This window comes from Phalaenopsis equestris, unplaced genomic scaffold (assembly GCF_001263595.1).
Source record: "Phalaenopsis equestris unplaced genomic scaffold, ASM126359v1 Scaffold000800, whole genome shotgun sequence".
NCBI classification, from domain to species: domain Eukaryota; kingdom Viridiplantae; phylum Streptophyta; class Magnoliopsida; order Asparagales; family Orchidaceae; genus Phalaenopsis; species Phalaenopsis equestris.
In genome coordinates, this window is record NW_018165240.1 from 483135 (window position 1) to 506532 (window position 23398).

At 34.4% G+C, this 23398-nt stretch overlaps 1 protein-coding gene across 3 annotated transcripts in view; it reads right to left on the reverse strand.

The window, feature by feature from the left end:
• Positions 1–17123, reverse strand: part of LOC110031311 (protein REVERSION-TO-ETHYLENE SENSITIVITY1-like) — a 19615-nt gene extending 2492 nt beyond the window's left edge. Inside the window, exons 1-3 of one of the 3 annotated variants that reach the window (XM_020734453.1) lie at positions 16862–17123; positions 8895–9188; positions 1758–1796 (exon numbers count right to left, since the gene is read on the reverse strand). In XM_020734453.1, coding sequence (XP_020590112.1) covers positions 1758–1796; positions 8895–9161 — 306 coding nt within the window. In that variant the 5' untranslated portion in view covers positions 9162–9188; positions 16862–17123. The remainder of the gene's footprint in view (positions 1–1757; positions 1797–8894; positions 9189–16861) is intronic. The other 2 variants (XM_020734452.1, XM_020734454.1) reach the window with 2 other exon arrangements.
• Positions 17124–23398: the final 6275 nt, after the last annotated feature.

The window sequence follows — 23398 nt, forward strand, 5'->3', positions numbered from 1 at the left end:
TATATATATATATATATATATTCAAGATATATGTTTTTTTTCCTAACTCTTGAGATAGAGGACACTTGTCATAAAAAGCACTATTATATTAGAGTATCATTATGATTTATGAAATTAATACTTTCTTAGCAACTTTAGACATACAACTACAGGAGAATAATAACATATTTAAGAAAATATAATAAAAATATTAATTCTCAATACTGCATTAGATCCTCAAGATACATATCGACCATTCAAATTTGATGATATTTGTCAACTTATAAATAATTTCAATCATGAAGGCTTCATAGATACAAAATAGCTTACACTAAAAAATTCAATTGGAACATTTTAAAATTGAAACTTATCAGAAGAAAAATTTTTAGAATCTCAAAAGATTTTTATTTATGTCAAATATTAACTAAAGAAAATCAGGCATATATCATCTATTGATTATTTAATAGATTGATTTTCACACTGCTTATTTCGACAGCAACAACTAAACACACATTTTAAACTATAAAGACTGTCAATAAATGGTTAAAGAAATATAATCAAAGATGATTTTCTTGAGAGTTCACTGATAACATATATTAAAAAGAAAATTGTTAAGATTTAGAATAGAGCAACATTATATATGTTTAGATTTGGAATAGAGCATTAAAAAGAAAATTGTTAAGATTTAGAATAGAGCAACATAATATATGTTTAGATTTGGAATAGAGCAACATAATATTTGTTATAAGATTTGGAATAGAGCAACATAATATTATTGATAGAATGAGAGGTATTTAAACCTAATTATAATAGAAAGAACAAAAGAAATAAATAAAACATAAAAAAAAAATAAATAGGAAATAAATAAAACAAAATAAAATAAATACGAAATAGATAAACAGAGAATAAAAGTTAATAATTGTCATTATAAATATAATACTCCCCCTAAGATTGAAGCATAGACGTCGGTCATGTTTAACTTGGATTTCAGGTCATCCAACAAAGAATAGGGAAGATTCTTGGTGAGGAAGTCCGTTAGTTAATCATTGGAGGACAAAAAAAAAAAAACAAATTTCCCCTGACTCAATCTTTTTCTTAATGAAGAGTCAGTTAATATCCACATGTTTGGTAAGATCATGCTTGACTGGATTGTGGGCAATATTTATGGCGACCTTATTATCACATAATAGCTGCAGCGGGACAAAGGTTGGTATACGAAGTTCATAGAGCATGATGCGTAACCAGAAAGCTTCATAGATCCCCAAGGACATGGATCAGAATTCAGTTTCAGCACTGCTCCGGGCAACCACAGATTGTTTTGTGCTTTTCCACGTAACAAGATTTCCCCATATAAATGAGCAATCCCCCGAGGTGGAACGTCAATCATACACCGACCCAACCCAATTAGCATATGTAACCTCTGATTTGTCTTTTAAAATATAGACTCACGTCATCCGAATGTGGTCATCAATCAAAGTCAGAAACCACCATTTATTAGTGTAGCTCGAAATACGAGAGGGTCCTCATATGTTACTGTGAATGAGAGAGAAATGAGCATAAGGTGTGTAAGTGTGGGGTGGCTAATGGATTAGATGATATTTGGCTAACTGACATATCTCACAATTGAAATCAGAAAGTCTTTTATTAGAAAACATCAAAGGATATAAATTTTTTAAATATTTAAAATTAAGATAACCCAAAAGACAATGCAAAAACCAAGATAAACTAGTGTGTGCTCACTCTCCATGCTCCTCTTGAAAGTAGTAGAGTCCAGTTACCTTCTTAGTAGTTCTAATCATCCTCCCCAAATGAAGGTCCTGAAAACACAACCATCACAAGAGAAAATAGTAACACAATCAATATCATTCATCAACTTGATGACAGATAACAAGTTACATTGCAATAAGGAAACATGTAAAACAAACTCTAAAATTAGACCAGTCGTTAAAACAACCAACCCTTTACTAGTAATGAAACTACAAGAGTCACAGGCAATTCTGATTGTATTTTTCCTAGAGCACGGATAGTAAGTCGAGAAAGCTTGTGAACATCCATTCATGAGATCTGTGACACCTAAATCAATAATCCACGAACTAGAGGACAAAAAAACAGTGAGTCATGAGAAAAGTAACTTGTCGGATGTGGGAGGTCAACCAACCCACACATAATTTATTGGCTCAAAGTACCTTGGTTAATTGCTCCATTTGGTTTTTCAAGAATTCAAAGAATTGCGGGATGTTTCAGGCAGGAGTCCATAGAACCATGGTAATTCGAATATCGTCGTAAGACCCTTGGTAGCAGAGGATTTGACCGAAGGTTTGCATGAGTTTGCCGCGAAGTAACACTTATCCCGAGTGTGATTAGGTTTATGAAAGTAATTATAAGTGAGGTGACAGGTCCGATGTGACATTGTTGACCTCGCTTTCGGTCGAGATGTAGTTTTCCCATCCTTAGTAGCCTAGGATCTAGTCGTAGGACCTTTATGTCGACTACTCCTAGAAAACTAGTGAAGAAACCCTCCCCGTTAGCAATTCTAGACTTTTCTTCGCTCGACTTGACGTTCCATGTAGTAGTCTTGACCGCTATTGCTTAGCAGGTAAGACTACTCCGAAGGAACTCAGGGAGCATTCCTATATGACTGTCGGCCTTAGGATTGACTCTACTCGTTGATTTGGCGCCGCTGCGCTCTTCGCCGTCCTGTTAAATCGAATTCGAGCCAAAATCTTGATAGGATTTGTTTGGATTTGGCCCGCGCCCCGTTTTTAACCCGATCGACGACGAGGCTGCCCGGACGACTCCGGATGACGAAACGGACTGCGCTGACGCATCCGGAATGTCGATTTTGCTTAGGAAAGATGTTTGTTTCATCGCGAGGGCATTTCTGGAGGAGGAGATGTGTTTAAGTATTATTTATAAAAATAAATAATATTTTATTATTATAAATAAAACTTATAAACCTAATACCTAATTTCATTTCCCCTCTCCCGTCCGCCTCTCGCTCATGCGTCTGCCCTAAGCCGCTGTGGTCCCTCGCGTGACCCCGCGAGCTCAAGCCCCCCCCCCCCCCCTCATCTTTCGTTGGCTCCGCGAGCCGCAAACAGTATGGCCGAGCCCCTTGCGCTCGATCTCTGCGGGATTTTTTTTAATCATTGGCTTCTTCTTCCCTTAGCGTATATCAGAGCTCCTCTGTGAAGCTTCAAGGGGCCAAAAATCATTTTCAGAGGAGGACCTTTCTCTATTACTTTTCTCTACTCACTCTCTTAAGTTTTTTTTTGAACTCTCCTTGTTGCTGGAGAGAGGTGTTGGCTAGGGAATACTTTTCTGCAACTCCTTTTGTGATTCTACTTTAAGGAGGTACTTCCCTCTCCCCCTATATGTTGCCTGTGTTCGGCCCTGCTTTTTACCGAGCCCTTGCGCTTTATTTGTGTTCGTCCCTGTTCTCTGCCGAGCCCCGTTAGCATGCTAGAATATAAAGTTTACTATTTGTCTCATTCCTAAACATGTTCTAACTTACTCTTTATACATTTGTTATGTGGGAATGGCATTTAAAAGTTTGAGGGTGTGTATTTCCTTCTCCCTCCCTTTCTCTATACTTTACTGGCTCTCGGTTATGCCCTTGCCGAGCCTCTGATGATGATCTTGTGGTGTGGTGCTAGAAATTAGATTTGGTTAAGCACTGTGGCATGCTATTAATTCTTTCTTTTACTTTGCTTATCTAAAGTGCTGAAGTCATGGCATGTTTCCTACTTTCTGAGGCATATTTATATTAGAAACAATTAAAAGGATGACCTTGAAATAATTTGGCCCCTCTCATGAGCATGTTAGTATATGTATTCTGAAACTTTCATTCACTTTCACTAAAAACATGTGGTAGTTCTAGGTTGAATACCTTAAAGGCATGGGGATATTTTTCTAACTCTCATTGTGGCCTAACTTTTAAATCTCAATTGCAGTTGGACTTTTAAGCCCTTGTTGGGTTCAGGTTTTGGCCTTACTTGGCTCGGTTTGGTCTTTAACTAGTCTGGAATTTGGTAAAAAAACTTGGTTTGGATTTGGTTTTGTGTTGAATCTCAGTTCTTGCCTATTGGGGGTTCTTCCTTTTTCTTGCTTTAGTGGCTCGGGTTTTGAGCTTTTGTTGGCTTTGGCTTTAGATTGGGAGCCCGATTTTTGCCTTAAGAGTGATTGAAAGTTGATTTATGAGGAAGTTAGGTTCTTAATCTCTGTTGGAGTTTTGCTTTAGCCCTTATTCGAGAGTTGGATTGACCCTAGTTGGAGGCTTGGGTTTGCTTCGTTTCGCCCCTGCCCGAGAGGCGGATGTGGGTTTTGGCTTTCACTGACCTTAGCTCCTACCCGTAGGACCTATTGGAGTTTGTTGAATTTAATTTAGCCCCTCGTGTTGGGCTTGAATCATTTGAATGATTGTAGGTGGATCAAATTTGTTACTTTGAGAGATTGGTGATGTTTTGTACTCTCTTATGTATATCAAAACTTTTATGGAATTGATTTGAGTCGCCTCGGCCGTAAGTCTTCCCTTTACCTTTGCCTCGTGTCTTGGCTTAGGTCTTGGCTGTAAGCCTTGCTTACAATGCCTTGGAGTTGGTTTGGACTGCACTATTTGTCGTGGCCATGAGTCCTTCCCTTCTTTAAGTCCTAACAGTGGGTCTCTCTCTTTTATATTGGCCTTGTTTTGCCTTGGCCGTGAGTCACCTGTTGGAGTTTATTCGGGCTGGAGCTAGATGGTGTTGATATTGGCTTTTACCTGTGAATTTTCTTGGCTTTACCTCACTTAGGTCGAGGATCTTGGTAGCTGTCTTCCTTTCTCTACTAATACAGGCCGTGGGTCTTACACCTCAGTGCATTGAAAAAATTTCGTATTTGTTTGATGTGTGAGGCTGTGAATTAATTTGGAGTTGGGATATTTTGATATCAACTTGGGGTTTGGAGGATTTGCAAGCCTTATTTGGTAGAACATTTGGTTGATTTGATTAATTTTATGTCTTTGGGGTTTGAAAAATCAGCGCAAAATAGCCCTTTATGTTTGTTAGGAAAGACCTTGGGCCCCACTCTTTCAGGTCTTTTCGATAGTAGTTTTGAGAACTGATATATTCTCTTTTTCGGTGTTTTAGATGGATCAGTGTCTCCTCTCTCTCACCCCATTTTTGTTTTTTCTTTCCTTGCTTCTTGGTTCGATTTTCGAAGCTTATGTCTGACGCATAAGTGTCCACGTATAGCCTTTTGCTATGTGTAAAACCATCAAGCAAGGTCGCAAGTAGTTTGTTTTGGGGCGTAGGATGGTGATGATAAAGACACACTGAAGATAGAGCAGAAAGATGTCATATCCCATAACATCAAGATTCAGGTATTTGATGAACAATAGAATAATGATATCCTTCACCGACATAAGTCTAGCGGGAGTTGGCTCGAACCTCCTCAAGTGGTTGGCAGTCCCACGCCCGACAGAGTAATCGACTTGTGGACAATAAAAATTGTTAAAACTTATTTCAAAAAAAATAAAAATATATTTTTCGCTATAAAATAAAATTTGATAATCTCCTTTTTGAGACCTATGTGCATGTCAAAAACATAAATTTTAAAATACATTTTAAAATTGATTGTCCACCTGACGAATATTTGTTTAGGCTGGGAAATAGCCCTCTAGGTGAGGTTCAGACACACTTCTAGACGAGTGGCGGGTTCTATACATTCAGGTGACCGAGTAGCCTTCATGGACCCTCGAGTATAAATACATAGCTGAGCCTAGCCCCATACGAGTGCTTGCGGTCCCCCTCACCCGAACCTTTTTTTTGAGTCAAGCCCCACATGAGTGCTTGCGGTCCCCCTTACCCGAACCTTTTTTTGTTTTATCGAAGCTTTGGACAGGGCACTCGTGTTTCTTTTCTTTGCTTTTGGGATTTCTCCAAGATTTTTGAGGTTTTCTTACTTAAGTCTTTTCTCGTTGATTTTCTAGAATTTTTTTTGTCATGAATCGTTGTTACACTCCTTCGGATTTTCTGGATAACGTTTCTTCCAGACTTCGCTTTTTGCGATGCATTTCAGCTTGCTATATTTAAGAAACAGCGGATCGCACGGGCGTACCTGTTTATAACTGCTACTGTCATGTACAACATGTTATACTATTTTTGTTTCTACCTGCTACTGTTCTTCATGTACAACATGCATGTTATACTATTCATGTTTTATACTATTCATGTTTTTACCTGCTACTGTCCTGTACAGCATGTTATATTATTTCTGTTTCTACCTGCTATTGTTCTTCCTGTACAACATGTTATACTATTCATGTTTTTACCTGCTACTATATTGTACAATATGTTATACTATTTTTGTTTCTACCTGCTACCGTTCTACATGCATCTTACTATTTTTTCTGTACTGCACATTCTATATTATATAGCCTAAAGCATGCCTTCTTTTTATATAGGATGTTTAGAGGACTATTACCATAGAGTCGTTTGATTTGACATCATAACTGAACATCCTAGAAAACTTAAACACGTCACAACAAGGAGCTTGGAACTAGCGCGGTGGGCAGCACGACAATCTTCAACAGCAGAACATGTCTTCCCCAGCTAAACAATTTCTTTCCTAGAAATTAAAACAAAAATTCATAGGATTTCGAGTTTGTTCGCCTAGTGCAACATAAATCCTCAAATCTTTTCGTTAGGCATTTGTATAGCTCTGCTATACGATCTAAGCCCTAACTCGTTTTAGGATTCTGAGGTTGTCGTTCGTTACGACCTAAATCATCGCACCTTCTACGCTATTTGTGTGATCAGTTCACACGAATATAAGCCCTAATTAAATAAAATTGGCATTAAATAAAATTGGCAGGATGGAAATACTTGAATATTTTTCCTCGAAACTGAAGCCAAACCATAGGGTAGACTGGGAAGTCACCGAAGATCTCCTCTGGATCTGTGGCATCCCCTAGTTCTTCCTTCTTTGGATTCTACAATAAATGTTTCAAGTTTGAACAATTCCCTTTTGCGCACATCTTTGTCCGATTTCGTTGAAAAGTTCTATCCTTTTGAAGTCCTTGAAGATAATTTTTCCTGATTTTTATCGAGAGTGTTCTTAATTAATTTCGGTCATTTAAGATTTAATTAACTATAGGAACTTGTCCTTATAAGAAACTTTTCCGAACCCAGCTTAAAATAAACCCTATTCAATAATAAACCCTATTCGCTTAAAATAAACCCTATTCAATTTTTCATATTAAATAGGGAAATTTGTCGGCAAATAAAACGGTTTCGCAGACCAAACGAACGTCATATATATCTTAGCTTATTTGATATACAAGGTTTGAGGTAAAGCGCTCTTTCATTTAAACTATGAAAAATATGGGGTCAGTTTGATTTTTTATATTTGATTTTAAAACTTAAATCTATATGTAAATTAAAAACGTCCTTCCGAAGCGGGCGACGGGATTTCGATTCCGGTGACCGACAGCTTCTTACAGGCAACAACAACACAAACCCCACACCACCAGCTTTTTATTGCCGACAGACATGTACAAGGGCTGAGTACCATTCGGGATCAAGGCAAACAATTCGGGTGGAGAGGTAAAAGTGTCGAGCATAGCAAGTCTCTTACTCTCTTCGCGACGAATCTCTGTAAAAGCAGTGCGACCGGAAGGAAGAGAGTCCAGACTAAGAATACAGCCCCAGACTTCGTCAAAGTCTTTATTAAGGCCATCCAAGAATTGGAACATGCGATCCTTTTCTACAATTTTCTGGAAGAGAGGTCGGTAGGAGAATCTCAAATGTAGTCGTAGTACAAGTCACGTTTCATCCATAGTGCAACAAAGTCATTATAGTAGTGGGTCACAGTTTTTAACCCCTGTTTTGCCTCCCAGATTTTCTTAGACACCTCATAAAGTTGGTCAGAGTTTCCTACATCCAAGTAAGCATAAAGGACTGTTGTCCATATGACACTAGCTGAAAGGATAAACATATATGAACGACCAATCGAAATCTCCATGGAGTTAACCAGCCATGACATGACCATGAAATTCTCCACTTCCCAAGCTTGATACGTCGGGTCAGTCTTTGGAGGCTCACGAATCATACCTGTGAAGTGGTCGAATTTCTCGCATCCTTTGATGAAAAAAGACAGCTTGTGACCATTCGAGAAAGTTACTTTTGTTTATTTTATCGATTGTGATAAAAAAGTTCATGGTTTCTAGTCCCTCCAATTTACAAGGGAGCGGATCGATCCTCCGGTGGAATCATGAACACATTCTGAAGGTGGCTCAGCATTGGAGGAATCTGCATAATTTCGACTAAGCCAAAAGAGATGTGGTTGTGATTTTGAGTCATCGACGAAATCCAGTAGAGAGCAGGCGCTAGAATGTAACAAGAATTATGCTGCAGGAGGGGAGAACAACGAGGGAGACGGCATTTGCTGAATCGGCGGCTTGCGCGTGCAGAAGGAAGGCGGAGGAGACCGGCGACAACTCCTGTAGACTTCTGAGAAGGCCAGCGGCTGTAGGGAACTGACAACTGGAAGAGGCTAATGGCTGCGATCCCTTATGGGAGGCCCTGCAGGGAGTGGTGGCGGCCTGTATCTAGAGTTAGGCTCTCATACCATATTGAGATTTGGAATAGACTAGCAGAATATTATTATAAAATAAGCGGTATTTAAACTCAATTACAATCAACAAAACAAAGGAAACAAATAAAAGAGAATAAAACAAATAGGAAAGAAATAAAACAGAACAAAACAAATATGAAATACATAAAGAAGAAATAAAAGCTAATAATAAGAAATAACGGCTAGGGATTGTCGTTATAAATATAATATCATACATTTAAAATCCATTCTATTTTGATGATAAATGAACACGTAAGTTTTTACCAATCAAAATTAATTCATAAAGTTTGACGGACACTTACCTCATCCCTGCTTAATTGGATGTATCGAGCCACCGAGCCGAAATTAAAATGATCCACACTGACAAAATGAGGCCCGGCAAAATCCAGGATCACACCATCCTCTCGACCGATGCCAATATGGCCGATGAACGGCAGGAACCATGAGACGAGGGGCAGCGGCGTCCACACGATGCAGCAGGGGAACCTCGCTTTCCTTGGATCTATTTGCTCGAGCGGAGGGGTTTGATGAAATAATTTTTCAACATCAGTTGCTGCTTCAAACTCCATGACTTTATCATACAATGACAGATAACTCTGCAAATAACAAAATAAAATTAGTATGTATGTTCTTTAGATAAAATGTACATTATAAAGATAAATTGGGATGAAAATAAAATTCTGAACATAATCCAATGAAGGAATCAAAATCAAAAGGTTAGTAAACTTTCGAGTAAGAACTCCCTAGCATTAAGTTTATCATAGGAGCATTTACATAGATACCACCCAATTCCTATGTATTTGCATATCAAACAACTAAACTTTAATTCTTACAGTAATACAACCCAAATCTTTCGTATCACATAAAAAAAAACAACCATTTTAACCTTTAAAAAGGTGACATACACATTTTCATGTATGGATAAGGTGGTATGTATGTAAATATTGAAAATTAGGTGTTAGAGATGTCAATGCATTGTAATTGAGTGGTACTTATGCAAATCTTCCAAATTTCATGATGGTATCTTACAGGTATTTAGCAATTAAGGTGTGTTGTATTCAGAAAATCCAGCTACAATATAATAGGGAAATTTACATAAATACCACACAATTCTTATGTATTTATATATCTAACACCTAAAGTTTAATGTTTACACTCATAACACTTCAGTTTCATAAACATGTGCATGAAAAATGTATTTTCCTTTTAAAAAGGTAGTGATAGTGGTATTTTTTATGTAATGTTAAAAAATTTGAGTGCTATGCATGTAAATATGAATGTCTAGGCGTCAGAGTGTAAATACATAAGACTTGTGTGGTATATATGTAAATGCCTCTATAAGAAATGTAAGACTATTTGCACACTCTCAGATAACATCTGATGAACGTGAAGCCCCTCAGAAGAAAATCAGCCCTCATAATTCCAGTAGGGAAGATCTCAACAGCCAATATCAGTGCAATTATCATCAACAAATCACGAAGATTTTCCAACTGGAATATGAATCATTTTAGCAGATATTGGACTTGTAATTAAAAGAATTAATAATGAATCAGGTATCATAACCATACACAAAAAAATCACCTAGACCGGGTTCGGCCCACCCAATAAAGATCAAAATAAGTCAACTCATTTCAACTTGGTCTCAGAGCCAACAAAGCATAGTTGCAAGCGTGAAACCACTCGCCCTTGGAATTCAATCCTGAGAGTCGACTAGTTCAAGTCATCCAAGCAACTAGGCATGGCGATTCGTTAGTACTCAACCAAACCAGGTGAAGTCGGACAATCGCTTCACATATATCTACTCGTTATTTGAGAACTTTCAAATCCTTCTCAGACTCTATTATGTAATTTAATCAACAACAACAACAACAACAACAACAAAGCCTTAATCCCACTACATGGGGTCGGCTACATGAATCCTTTTTCTCCAATGCGTCCTATTTAGTGTCATATTTTCATTTAGTTCTAGTAAATTAAGATCATTTTTAATACAATAAGCCCAAGTCTTCATAGGTCTACCTCTGCCTTTCTTAACACAAGTCGAATTTAAAACATCTACTCTCCTAATCGGATCATCTAATGGTCGACGTTTAATATGACCAAACCATCTAAGACGACTTTCTCTAATTTTGTCTATCACAGGAGCTACACCAACCCTATCACGAATATATTCATTCCGCATTTTGTCTCTAAGTGTAAAGCCACTCATCCACCTAATCATTCTCATCTCGGCAACACTTAACTTATTATTATGCTTCTCTTTTAAATGCCAACATTCAGCCCGAAGCATTCCTCCACTTCAACCAACCAACTTGAATTCTACTATTAACATCCCCATCTATATCACCATCGCTTTGGACAACGGACCCAAGATATCTAAATCGTTCACACCTTTTAATAATTTGATCACCCAAAGTCACACTTCTGTCACTAGAGCTATTACTACAAAAATTACATTCCATGTATTTAGTTTTAGTTCTACTTAAACGAAGGCCTTTAGACTCCAATGTAGACCTCCATAATTCAAGTTTTTCTTGGGCTTTTTCTCTCGTTTTATCCACGAGAAGAATATCATCAGCAAAAAGCATACAAGAGACCCTATTATGTAATTTAATCAATTTACTTAAATGCAACAAGAGACATTACTTATAGCACTAAACCTCAACCTTCATCTATAAATTAAGAATCATAATGTAAATGAAGGAGAATGATATCATCATCTTAAATTCGCCAAAAATCATTAGGTTTGTGGACGCTAAACTTCATCTTCTACAAGAAATGAGACGAAGATTTAGAAACAATTCACGAGCATGCTCTCGAGAGAAATTGCAGAAGCATGAACTTCGACAACTTTAAATTTACACAATTAGAATTTTACAAACGAAAGATGACTATAGTCAACCATGTCACCTACTTCGAGTTAGCCATCTCATTGTTGAATAGCAATAATGTTATAAGATGTTGGTTATTCTTTACAACCATGAAGAAGTTGTCATTTAGACTCCCGCAAAAAAGTATTGTCTCTTTCACCAAATTCAAAAAGCAATTCATAAATCAATCTATGAGAGCCAAGAGCCTTTTAAAATTTCTCAAGCAATTTTAAAGATGATGCATGGTTAGGGCAACAACAACGACAACAAACCTTTATCCCACTAAGTGGGGTCGGCTACATGAATCTTTTTTCTCCATTACGTCCTATTGAGTGTCATATTTTTATTTAATTTTAATAAATTAAGATCATTTTTTATACAATATGTCCAAGTCTTTCTAAGTCTACCTCTGTTTTTTTTAATATAAGTTGAATATAAAACATCTACTCTCCTAATCGGATCATCAGACGGTCGACGTTTAATGTGATCAAATCATCGACTCTCTCTAATTTTGTCCGTCACTGGAGCTACACCAACCCTATCACAGATATATTCATTTCGCATTTGTCTCTAAGTGAAAAGCCACTCATCCACCTAATCATTCTCATCTCGGTAACACCTAGCTTAGTTTTATGCTTCTCTTTTAAAGATCAACATTCAGCGCCTTGCAAATAACTAAAATTATTTATTATTCATTTTTAATGGGAGATTCTATAACTAAAATTTTGGAGTATATAGTTCCCTGGCAGAATGTTCTTAATATCTTGGAGAAGTACCATTTAAATATGCACTCAACTTGAAGCAACCTACAATAATGGTCAAAGATTTAAAAAACTCATCGATTTTCATGTAAATATAGAATATACCATAATGTAAGACCCCAAGAAATTGAAATTTGGAACTCATTAAAAACTTGCAGCAACGTAACCAGCATCAACCAAAGAAATATCAAAGTCTCTTCAACACTACAAAGATTGGAGCTCATCGTAACTACTAGCAACCAGCAAATTAGCATTATATGAGCTGAGCAAAAGAATCATTACCAACCCTGCATTAGAGTAATAAATATCTTATTTACACTCCTTTACAAGTATGGCGTGCAATAATGGTGAATAATATTAAAGACAAAGAATACTTCTTTCGGTCGTCAATACCATATACTCAAACTAGCTACAGCATGGTGGATAGTTAACATTGCGACTTAATTAAGAAATTCATCGAAGGGAAAAAAAACTGGTAAGAATTTGTATTTGCTCCTCCTAGGCGATGACTATAAAACGAAAGAGAAATAAGCCAACCACAACTCAAGCCATTCAATTAACAAGAAGTATTTCATAAAAAAACAGTTGTAATAAGCATTTTGTATTCAAAGAAAAACATGCACTACTGTATTTTGTATTGAACTTTTGAGTAAGAAAATCTTTTAATATATTTTATTGATTTCTTTGTATAGAAAAAACTTCAACATGAAGAATTAAATCAACTCTGGCTATACCTGAAAACTCAATATTTGGTATTTGCTATTCGGCATTACTAAGGGAACTTGATATTCATTCATTGGCAGTACTCCAGGAACTCGATATTTGCTACTCAATGAACTCGGTATTTGTTACTCAGCATTAATCATAAGATTGATATTCATTACTCAGCGTTACTAGTGGAATTCAAAATGTGATAACACTACAACTTCATATATCTTGACTACTCAATGATAAAAAGCTCAAAATCTGAAAATCAAAATTCATTTATTCAATACTAAGTTAGCTATACTTCATATTTAAAACTAAAAACACTGAAGACTTGGATTAAAAATAAAAGAAACTTGAATCCAAGATGCAACTCGATAGGTTAAACAAGAGCTACATCAACATAGGCTTGAGATCTAATCCCAAACTAATCCTTGCAGCTAAAAGTCCAGAAGTAGAAGGCCAATCTATGCTTAACAAGGTCAACTTAACATACTGAAATAAGTTTCATCCAAGGAATCAGTAAACATCTTGATGAGCTTAGTAAAGCAATGATTCTGGTAATTATCATGCTTATAAATTCAATAATTCATGAATTCATTAATATTTAAACTCAAAAATTAATCAAATAGCTACTTGGGGGCTCAAATTGTCCCTCAAATTCACAAAATTCGTGTATCATGCTAAACTTCCAAGTATATGAAAAATAATTATAGAAATCAAACTCAGCCCTTTGCAGCAAGATCTGCACTGAGATTGAGAATAATCTTAAGTGACAAATATGGATGGCTATAGTAAAGTAATCATCGAACTCTTGCTGTCGATGCAACGTCTTAAAATTGTACTCAATCACCAGTGACGAAAACTCCCAATTCGCCTTCGTCATTGAAAAATAACTCAGACTAGAGTAGAAGGAAGTCTCAAATTATAGAGCAAAGAAAAGTCACCTCAAAGCGATTGATATAAGAGAAGTTCAAATTTCAAATAATCATTGTAAACTACAAATATGTTATTTATAGAAGAAATCAAAGAAGCCGGAGGGCCTTGATGTCAAATCCAAGGCAAAATCATTGTGTTCATGTCAAATATCTACACTTAATTACATGGAGATTTAAAAAGACATCAATTTGAGTATTAAAGGATTATCCGAAATCAATGTCAACGTCAACATCACCAACGATGAAATTGAACAAAATATATCCCATCCTATCAACCTCAAGTTATAAATAAGTTATGGTGTCAAATAAGTAACCCATCTTCTGGGAAGTATCGTAAGCAAAATTGGAGAGTGCAATTCAAGACAAGAAGTACTTCAACAGCCAACTCCACTAAACACAAAACATCATTTATCAGATACATCCAAATGTTATGCTTTTCACTGTGACGGCGGTTACAACATGAATGATTGCTAGCATCTTCACAATTGAACTCTTACTCTCGACGCAGTGCCTTAAAATTCTACTCAGTCAGCAGTAGAAAATCTCCCAATTCGCCTTCTTCATTGAAAAAAAACTCAGACTAGGGTAGAAGGAAGTCTCAAATTAGAGCAGCGAGAAATCACCTCTGAGTGATTGATGTAAAAGAAGTTAAAGTGTCAAATGAATTACAAAGATGTTATTTATAGAAGAAATCAAAGAAGTCGGAGGGTCGATGTCAAATTCAAGGCAAAATCATTGTGTTCATGTCAAAGATTTGCACTTAATTACACTAAGGTTTAAATAGACATCAATTTGAGTAAGTCAAAGGATTATCTGAAATCAATGTCAACATCGACATCACCAATGACAAATTGAACATAAAAATCTCTCATCTTATCAACCTCAAGTTATAAAAAAGTTCTTGTGCCAAATAAATACCCCATCTACACTCTTGTGAAGTATCGTAACCAAAATTGGTGAGTGCAATTCAAGACAAGTACTTCAACAACCAACTCCACTAAACACATAACATCATTATGAGATGCATCCAAATATGATGCTTTTCACTATGACCATGTTTACAGCATGAATGATTGCTAGCATCTTCACAATCTAATTATTTTATTTATTTAAGAAAAAAAGAACAAAGCAACACCCACACGAGTCAAAAAAATAGCAAGAGTCATTCTATTGAATGTTTGTAACAAGTTTTAGTAAAAAAGAAAAGTGTGCTTTACAAAATTTATAGTTTATTTATGTTTTTGGATAAAAACTAGTTCTGAGGCATTGACATGATTTCTTTTTACAAAAAAAAAATTGTTTTGACAAGAAGAACACTACTTGTCTATAAAACTTGTTTCAATCATACTTTGGGAACTTATCTAAGAACAATGCCAATGAACTCAGCAAACTCGTTCAAGAAAATTGATAATATTGTCAAAGAACTAATCCGGGGAACTTGACAATATGATTGAGGAACCCGTCTAAGGAACTGAATAATATGCTCAAGTACCTTGTTAAAGGCTTGATATTTAAATCTGCCGAGTTCCTTGAATAGATTAAATTAAAAGTGAAATTAGAGTGATCTCAATTTAGGGTGTGTGAAGTTTAAAACTTAAGAGACTTTTATCTATAGAAGAAATATAACCCTCAAGAAGATGGACAATATGCACAAAGCAAAGTTACCTTAATGCTTAACTAAAAGTATGGATTTTATTCAAGGAATTAGTAAATTCTAACAAGCGAAGTAATATAATAATCTTGCTTATTGGACCAAAGTTCATACCCTTTAAAACTAGACAAAATAACAATTTATCTATTCACTATGCGGCTAATGTTTTTAATGGTTTATGATTTTATGGCTTCCCATAAAATCCCATAAGTTAAGCTCAAGGTTAAAATCCTAAGTATTTAAAGCACAAAAAGCCAAGGCTTGAAATTCGAACTCTCCCATTGTGACAACCTCTATACCAAGAAAGAATAAAGTACTTTCTAATAGTAAACCAAGAGATGGTAGCACCCTGAAGTGAGACCCATCCAAGACAAAAAAGAATAACACATTAAGGTAAAAGATCGAATATGGCTTGATGGTGATATATTCTACGTGTTGACTTGTTTATTATACATTAGTAAAACTACTAAATATCAAGTCGGCATATTATTTCAAATCATCATTTCATCATTCTTTTTTTGCTTTCTTATTGCTAAAAATTTACTCAAAGTATACAAGCAATATATAAATTAAATAAAGATCATTCGAGTTAATATTTTATTTACTAACAAAAGTTTACAATTCACCAAAAAAAAAGTCAAACAATCATAAAAAAAATGGGAATTGAAGAATCATTCATTTAAAAAGTATCGACTGCCCTCCTTCTTGGAAGACGCTTTGTCGATGATCTAGTTCAAGTTAATATAATAAAAAGCCCATAAACCTTGCTATACATCGTTTATCACACCATGCATTTTCAGAACATTAAAAACAAAACATAATTTTTTCTTCATATTTGGCTTTGATCTCATCTCGTTGTGCCTCAAAATCCATTAACCCATTTATAAATACAAATTTAGAAGGTTGAGAAGTTGAGTCAACATTATCTTCATGTGATTCCTTCAAAGACTCCTCCAACACCACTATACTACCTTGAAAAGAAAGTATGGGCATTAAACTCTAACCCTTATAAGAAAGTAAATTGCATTACCCAGTTTTCAAATAAACACAATCTTCCAACAAGAACCACTAAGACTAAAACCTAAGAATTTGAAAATAATCCATAATTCACAGTCCCCAAACATCACACAATGCGTGCCTGCACTAAACATGAATTATCTGCATGCCAAAAATAATATTGTAACCTCAAGCCCCGTATAACAATACTAGCAAATTTAATCCATCAATGGTAAAGATCATGAATTCCTCCCCCAAAAAAACAAAATCAAAACAGTAGCCCTAACTGATCTTAATGAAACTAGCAAGACTTCAAATTAGGGCAGAATAGCAAAAATAATTTGTTACCAAAGGAGATTTAAGTTACCGGCGGAAGCTGTAGATGAGAGGACGAGACGATACAGATAGGAGATAGTACTGGACGGTGTAATAAGGGGAAGCTGAGATAACCACAGATCAAAAAGAGCTTAAGATGGAAAAAATAATATGATGACAGAGGCGATGATAGGTTGCGATTTTGGGACTGCGCCGCTAGGGTAAGGAAGCAGGGAGAGGAGAGGAAGCTGGGAAGATCCACATCGGCATGGCGTCGGGCGAGAAAGCTTGGAAATTTGCCTTTGGAACTTTTACATATATACCACATCATTCTTGGTATTTACATATTCATTTAATTTTCATTATTTAGAAAAAATAAACCTAATGTAAGTTACTACTCAAGACCATTTTATCTTCAGTTATTGCTAATATTGGGAATGTCACTAATTTTGTGACTAATTTAAATCCCATTTATGTAGAAAATTTTGAGTAAGTAAGACATACACAGCTCTGAATACGTTCGAGGTTATTCAGAGAGTATTGAGAGGTTATAGGTAGGTTACAGAAAGATTACATGGGGTATAACGTGGATATAACCCACCAGTACCCTCTGAATAACCTTCTACATACGCAGCTCTCAATACGTCTTACGTACACAAATTTTCTGCCATTTATGTCACTAATATGAATCTTGCAAAAAAATTACCTTCCTCTTCTTCTCTTGTTTCCTCAAGGGTGAGAAAAATTATATTATTTATATTTATTTGAATAGTTTGTTATATTCTTTTTCTTAATGTTACTCTAAAATAACTTCTTAGAATGTTCATCAACTTAATAATGAAACTCATGTCGTAGATTGTAAGAATCTTTTGTTAAGTTTTAAATAGTTATTTTTCTGGTCATCAACCTATCACGGTCTCATTGGGAAATGCTTCTACTTTACATTGTAGATATATGTTTAAAAATTACTAGTCTTTTTATGATTTTCCTATTAATTGTTGTCTTTTCTATTTTCTAATGTTGGGTCTGGAATTATATTTTCTTTTCTTTCTTTCTTTTTTTCTTTGTGTGAGTTGTATACATTTGTGGCTCACTATTATATTTCAGCATAAGCTGGGTGTGACCCTCACATTTTCCCAAAAAAAAAAATAAATAAATAAAACCTTAAGGGGCCAACTATTTATGTTTATTTAATATTTTAAGAGCTCGTGCAATCAATCAATGGTGAAGCTGAAACAAAGATCTTAATTTTTCAACTATCATCTCCTCAAGATGTGCATTTTAAATTTTGTTTTTTTTAAATTTAAATATATTTTTGCCCGATAAATTAAAATGTAATCATCAACGAAGATTGCAAGTTAAAATAAAGATGAGACTAATGGAGAATAGGTGCAAAACTAAGGGCCCGTTTGGGGCAGCTTATTTGGTGCGGTGACATTTTAAAAAGTCACATGGTCTGTTTGTGTAAATTGCATTTTGGCAGCTTATGCGTTTTCAAAATGCAGAAAACAACATTTTCATACCGCACCTATCTAGGTGTAGTGGGAGCTCATTGACAACGGTCTGACTTTTTTCAAAAAAACAAAAACTTGTAATAGTCACCGTACCTAGTTTATCAGCAGATTATTTAACAAACTACAAATGCCCCAAACAAACCCTAAATAAGAGTTCAAAATCTTGTTTACACGTTAAATAATAAATCACATTTAATATCATATTGTATATGTCATGTTCCAAACCTGAAAAGCGGTATACCCAGACAACGTAAGGCGTGATGAAAGGATTTAAATTTATTTTGTGTTCTCAAAAGAATATATTGTATGCAAACATTAATCAAATAAACAAGAAAATATAAATTTTATTTTATTTTATAAATGAAATTCAACAAATCATACACATGAAAGGAAAAAAAAACTAAATGGGAATTGAAATGAAAATAACTACATAAACCTAAAAAAAATACAATATCTAATATGAAACTCAAAGTTGTCCAAAATAAATGTAAATTTGTAAAGCTTGCTTCGGTAGAGATGGTAATGCAAGTGGTTGAATAGAATTTGCTCTATGGAAATATAAATAAGTGAGTCTGACAAATTAAACTCAGTAAATAATAATTATTTATTAAAGCAAGAACGACAAAAAGACATGGGGCATACAATATAGATAATGAAAAGGGACAATTTAACATATGCATAATAAAATTTACAATAGTAGAAAATGCTCATGATCATGAATATGATTCACTTAAACGCATGCACTTACTAAACAAATATTTACATTCAAAACATGTGTGTTTATAAATATAAAATAAATCACTATTTTAACACTATGTGATAATGTGCAAATGTAGTAGGTGTGTGTGTGTGAGTATATTACTAAATGATATTTATTAGTATTATTATTCATTATCCACATGATTAAAATAAAGATATAAATTTAATCAACATTAATTGAAATTTAACCATTTAAACTAGATTATTATAACCTAACAAAAAAAGAAATTTATATGACATAATCATCCGCGCCCACGCACACATGGACATATATTTATCATAAGTAAATATATAAAAAAGGGAAGGAAGTGAAAAAAAAAATGGAGAACGAGAGGGCAAAATTTTATTATTCTATCGAATGTCATTGAGCACAAATAGCAGTCAGTGATAATGGTGCTATGTTGTAGGATGCGAAGGATTCAAGTTGTTTGATGCCCTCGTCAATGCTCTTTTTAAATAGAGAAGGTGAAGATGCGACTGAGCAAATTGGTAAGGCAGCAAGCCTGAATAGGATGTGATCAGAAAGGGTGGCACAATGAGGGAAATCATGGAAGACATATATAAAAAAAAAGATATCGTGTGATCATGGCTTAGAAAGTAAAAGAATGAAATTCTTTCCTCTTACAATATATACAACAATCTCATACATACTTTTCTCGAATCTAGTCAAAAACTTGCTTAAGCTATACTCAAAGTTGTTTGAATCTTGCTCGAACTTTAGTCAAGCCATGCTTGAAGTTTGCTCGAACCATGTTCTAAGTACGAATATGGTTGGAGCAAGTTTCTAACATGATTCAAATATAGTTTGAACTTTAAACATGATTCTAATAACTTCAAAAAGCTAGTTTCAATTCTTAATCATTACATTAAGAATTGAAAGGTTTTCTTATGAGGATATATGAAAATGAGCAAAAGTCATGTATCTATTCATAAATACTCATGCAGAGACAATAATTTTAAGGATATACATTGAATAAAGGATTTATGTAAAACATTACAAGAGATGATATATGAAAATTAGATGTATGCTATCTTAGTCATGGAAGAAGTTTTTGAAGGGGTTGATAAGGATATGATACATTATAGGACTCTTGTACAAAAGATGGATGCTTTAACTTAATACACTATTATATGATATGCCTTATTATTGTAGTACTAGGAATGTGAAACCTCAGAATTAAAGAGAAAACATATAAATTATCTAAAAGCGCTAATGATTTTAAGCTTGGAGAGTAATTAGGTGCTTGTGGGTCGGTGGTGGTGGCAGCTAGAAGCAGCTGCAGCGACAGCCAAGGATGGACAGAGTTGGTTGGGGGCAAGGGCAACTGGAGTTGGATGGATCAGTGGAACAGGATGCTGGGCTAAAACTCCCTCTTCTGTGTGCTCTAGTTTTCCTCTTGCTCATAGTTTGGGTTTCCTCTCATGAGGGGGATAGGACTCTATTTATAATTTATGGACAAAGAAGGAATCTTAACCATTATTGATCAGACGATCTAGATAGATCTCATTGATTGTACAACATTCGATGAATATTTGAGTGTCTTAATGATGTCGAAATCGAGTGATCTTAGGCTCTTTGGATTTGCCTTATTAAGACACTAAATTTGGTTGTAAGCTTGTCAAAGTCAGTCTGTTTGACCTTCTAATTATGCCCAAAAAGACTAAAAAAGTGATTTAATTGTTTGATTCAGGCTTGATTTTAGTCGAGTTGAACAAAATTTGGTATCGTTGGAACCGTCTCGTTAAGCGGGTCAGTTTGACTGTAAGTTTGTTGAATCAATATTGGATGAATATTAATCAAAATTTGAGTATTTCTCATTTAAAAAAATTTTCTCGAGATCTATCTCCTGCCTTGAGATTTATGTCGGAGGATGAAAATTTTTTGATGGGGGTATCAATTATAATAAAAATTTTATGAATTAAGGACATAAATACAAATATAATTTATTTATTGAGAATTTTGCATGCACACCACACAATTTTTATCTATTTATAATATATGAGCTAAAGGCTGATATTTACATTTATAAAACTTTGATGTTAAAATTTATGTTGATAATGTGTAATTCACTTTTAAAAATTTAGTAATAGTAATATATTTTATATATTTGAGTGGCATGTATGTAAATTAATATGAAAGTTTAGGGATTAATATGTAAATATATAAGTAATTAACTCCATAATTTAGGTAACCTACTATTTGGATGCCCCATTGATGCCAATTGAGTAAATAAGTAATTAATTCCAATAAATTGGGCATAAATTATAATGATTATTATTTATTATTTATTTTTTGGTTTCTTATAGGGAAGATGGGCGGTTAACATTCCGATTTCAAACCGAGCTGAGGTCGAGTCGTGGCATAAAATAGGCTCGTAGCTCGTTATAATTGAATTCGAGCTAGCTTGACTCAAAAATGAATCTAGCACGATCCGACTTGAAATCAAAACGAGCTTGTTCAAATCGAGTTATTTGAATCCATTCCAACTTGAAATCGGCTTGATCCGATTCAAAATCGAAATAATTTGACTCAAATTGAGTTATTGGATCAGTTTCAGCTCTAAATCGACGTGTAATTTGTAATATTTGATTTTAGCATTATTTGTGCTCCCGCTTTCGTGAAAAATAACTCCAAGCCCCAAAAAAAAAATTATTACATCAGTACTACGTACGTAGAGTAACGTGCGTAGCCACTAAAATCACGCCACGACACCCCACGCGAAAGAAAAAAAAAAACCGCGCAGTAACACGGGGAATATTCCCCCCGTGTTATTCATGTATTATTGTGTGTTATTCATTGTTATTCATGTGTTATTGTGTCTCATGTGTTATTGTGTCATGGGAATATTCATGGTGTTATAATAACACAATAACACATCAATAACACATGAATAACACACAATAACAAAATCGTGGATTAGTTGAGAAATATGATTAAACTTTTTATATATGCCATTATTTATTTATTTATTTATTTATTTATAAATAATATTTAAATTTTAGTAGTTATTAATGTAACACTTTCATATTGGAATCACATACAAAATTTAACATATGATGTTAAAAATTTAAATATTTTATCAATTAATATAGAAGTTATACCCGAACGTGTAATATTTATAAAAAAACATTTAAACTTTATTTTTTTACATTTATGTCCTCCCAATCTTTCCTACACCTAAAATTTATTATGCACTTAACTTTATAATTTGAAATACACATTTTCATGCACCGAGGAAGGGTTATATATGTAAAAATTGAATTTTAAGTGTTTGATATGCAAATACATAGGAATTTAGTGGTATGCATTTAAATCTTAAAAGAAAAATGATTTTTTTTTAATAAATTATTAAATTTTAAGCATCATTTTTTTATTTAGTCATATGTTCAATTATAAAATTGTCCCTAAAGAAATCGCGCATTTTTTGTCCGGACACCTGATGTATCTCTACGTTTATTTCTGAATTATTTTTAAGTTATTTTCAATAATCCCGAAATAACCCAGAAATAACCTAAAAATAAAGACCGCGGGTTATTTCGGGATTACTGAAAATAGCCTAGAAATAACCTGAAAATAACTCAGGAATACCCTGCGCCGCACGTAGAGCTACGTCAGGAGTCCGCACAGAAAAAATTTGTGCTAAAGAAGACATTTGCACATAAGAAGCGAGAAAAACAGAATATTACATTTTTATTTTTATTTGTTTTGGTAGATTTAGATACAAACCACTCAATTCCTATGTTTTTTTCATATCTAATACCTAAAATTTAATATTTACATGCATAACATCTGCCTATGTTTGAAAAGCTATCATGTTCTAAAATGTAAAATGATGATATTTTTTTATATGATATAAAAAAATAAATTTTAGATGTCAAAAACATAAATATATAAGAATTAGGCAAGAAAAAGTATTAGTGTCGAGTTCGTATACTTGCGAACTTTGTATACATCAATATTGTATATTACAACTAATATAATACATATATTTGAAGTCTGCATGCATATAATATTCTCTCTGTAAATGCTCATCTTTTTTAAAAAGAATATTTCGTTCGGATGTCCGCACGTCCGGACTGTCAATTAACTACCGCTACGCGATGTCGCCCGTCAATGATGTGTCTGATGACGTGATACTCGATGATTGACCGTCCGGATGTACAGAGGATTGACCAATGCGTTACCGATTTGAGCACCATTTTTAATGAATCCTGCAATTATAATTAATGCAAAGTAAGAGTGCCAAAATACAATTTCCCCAATTTCAATATTATGAATAAGTGCTATAAATTGTTG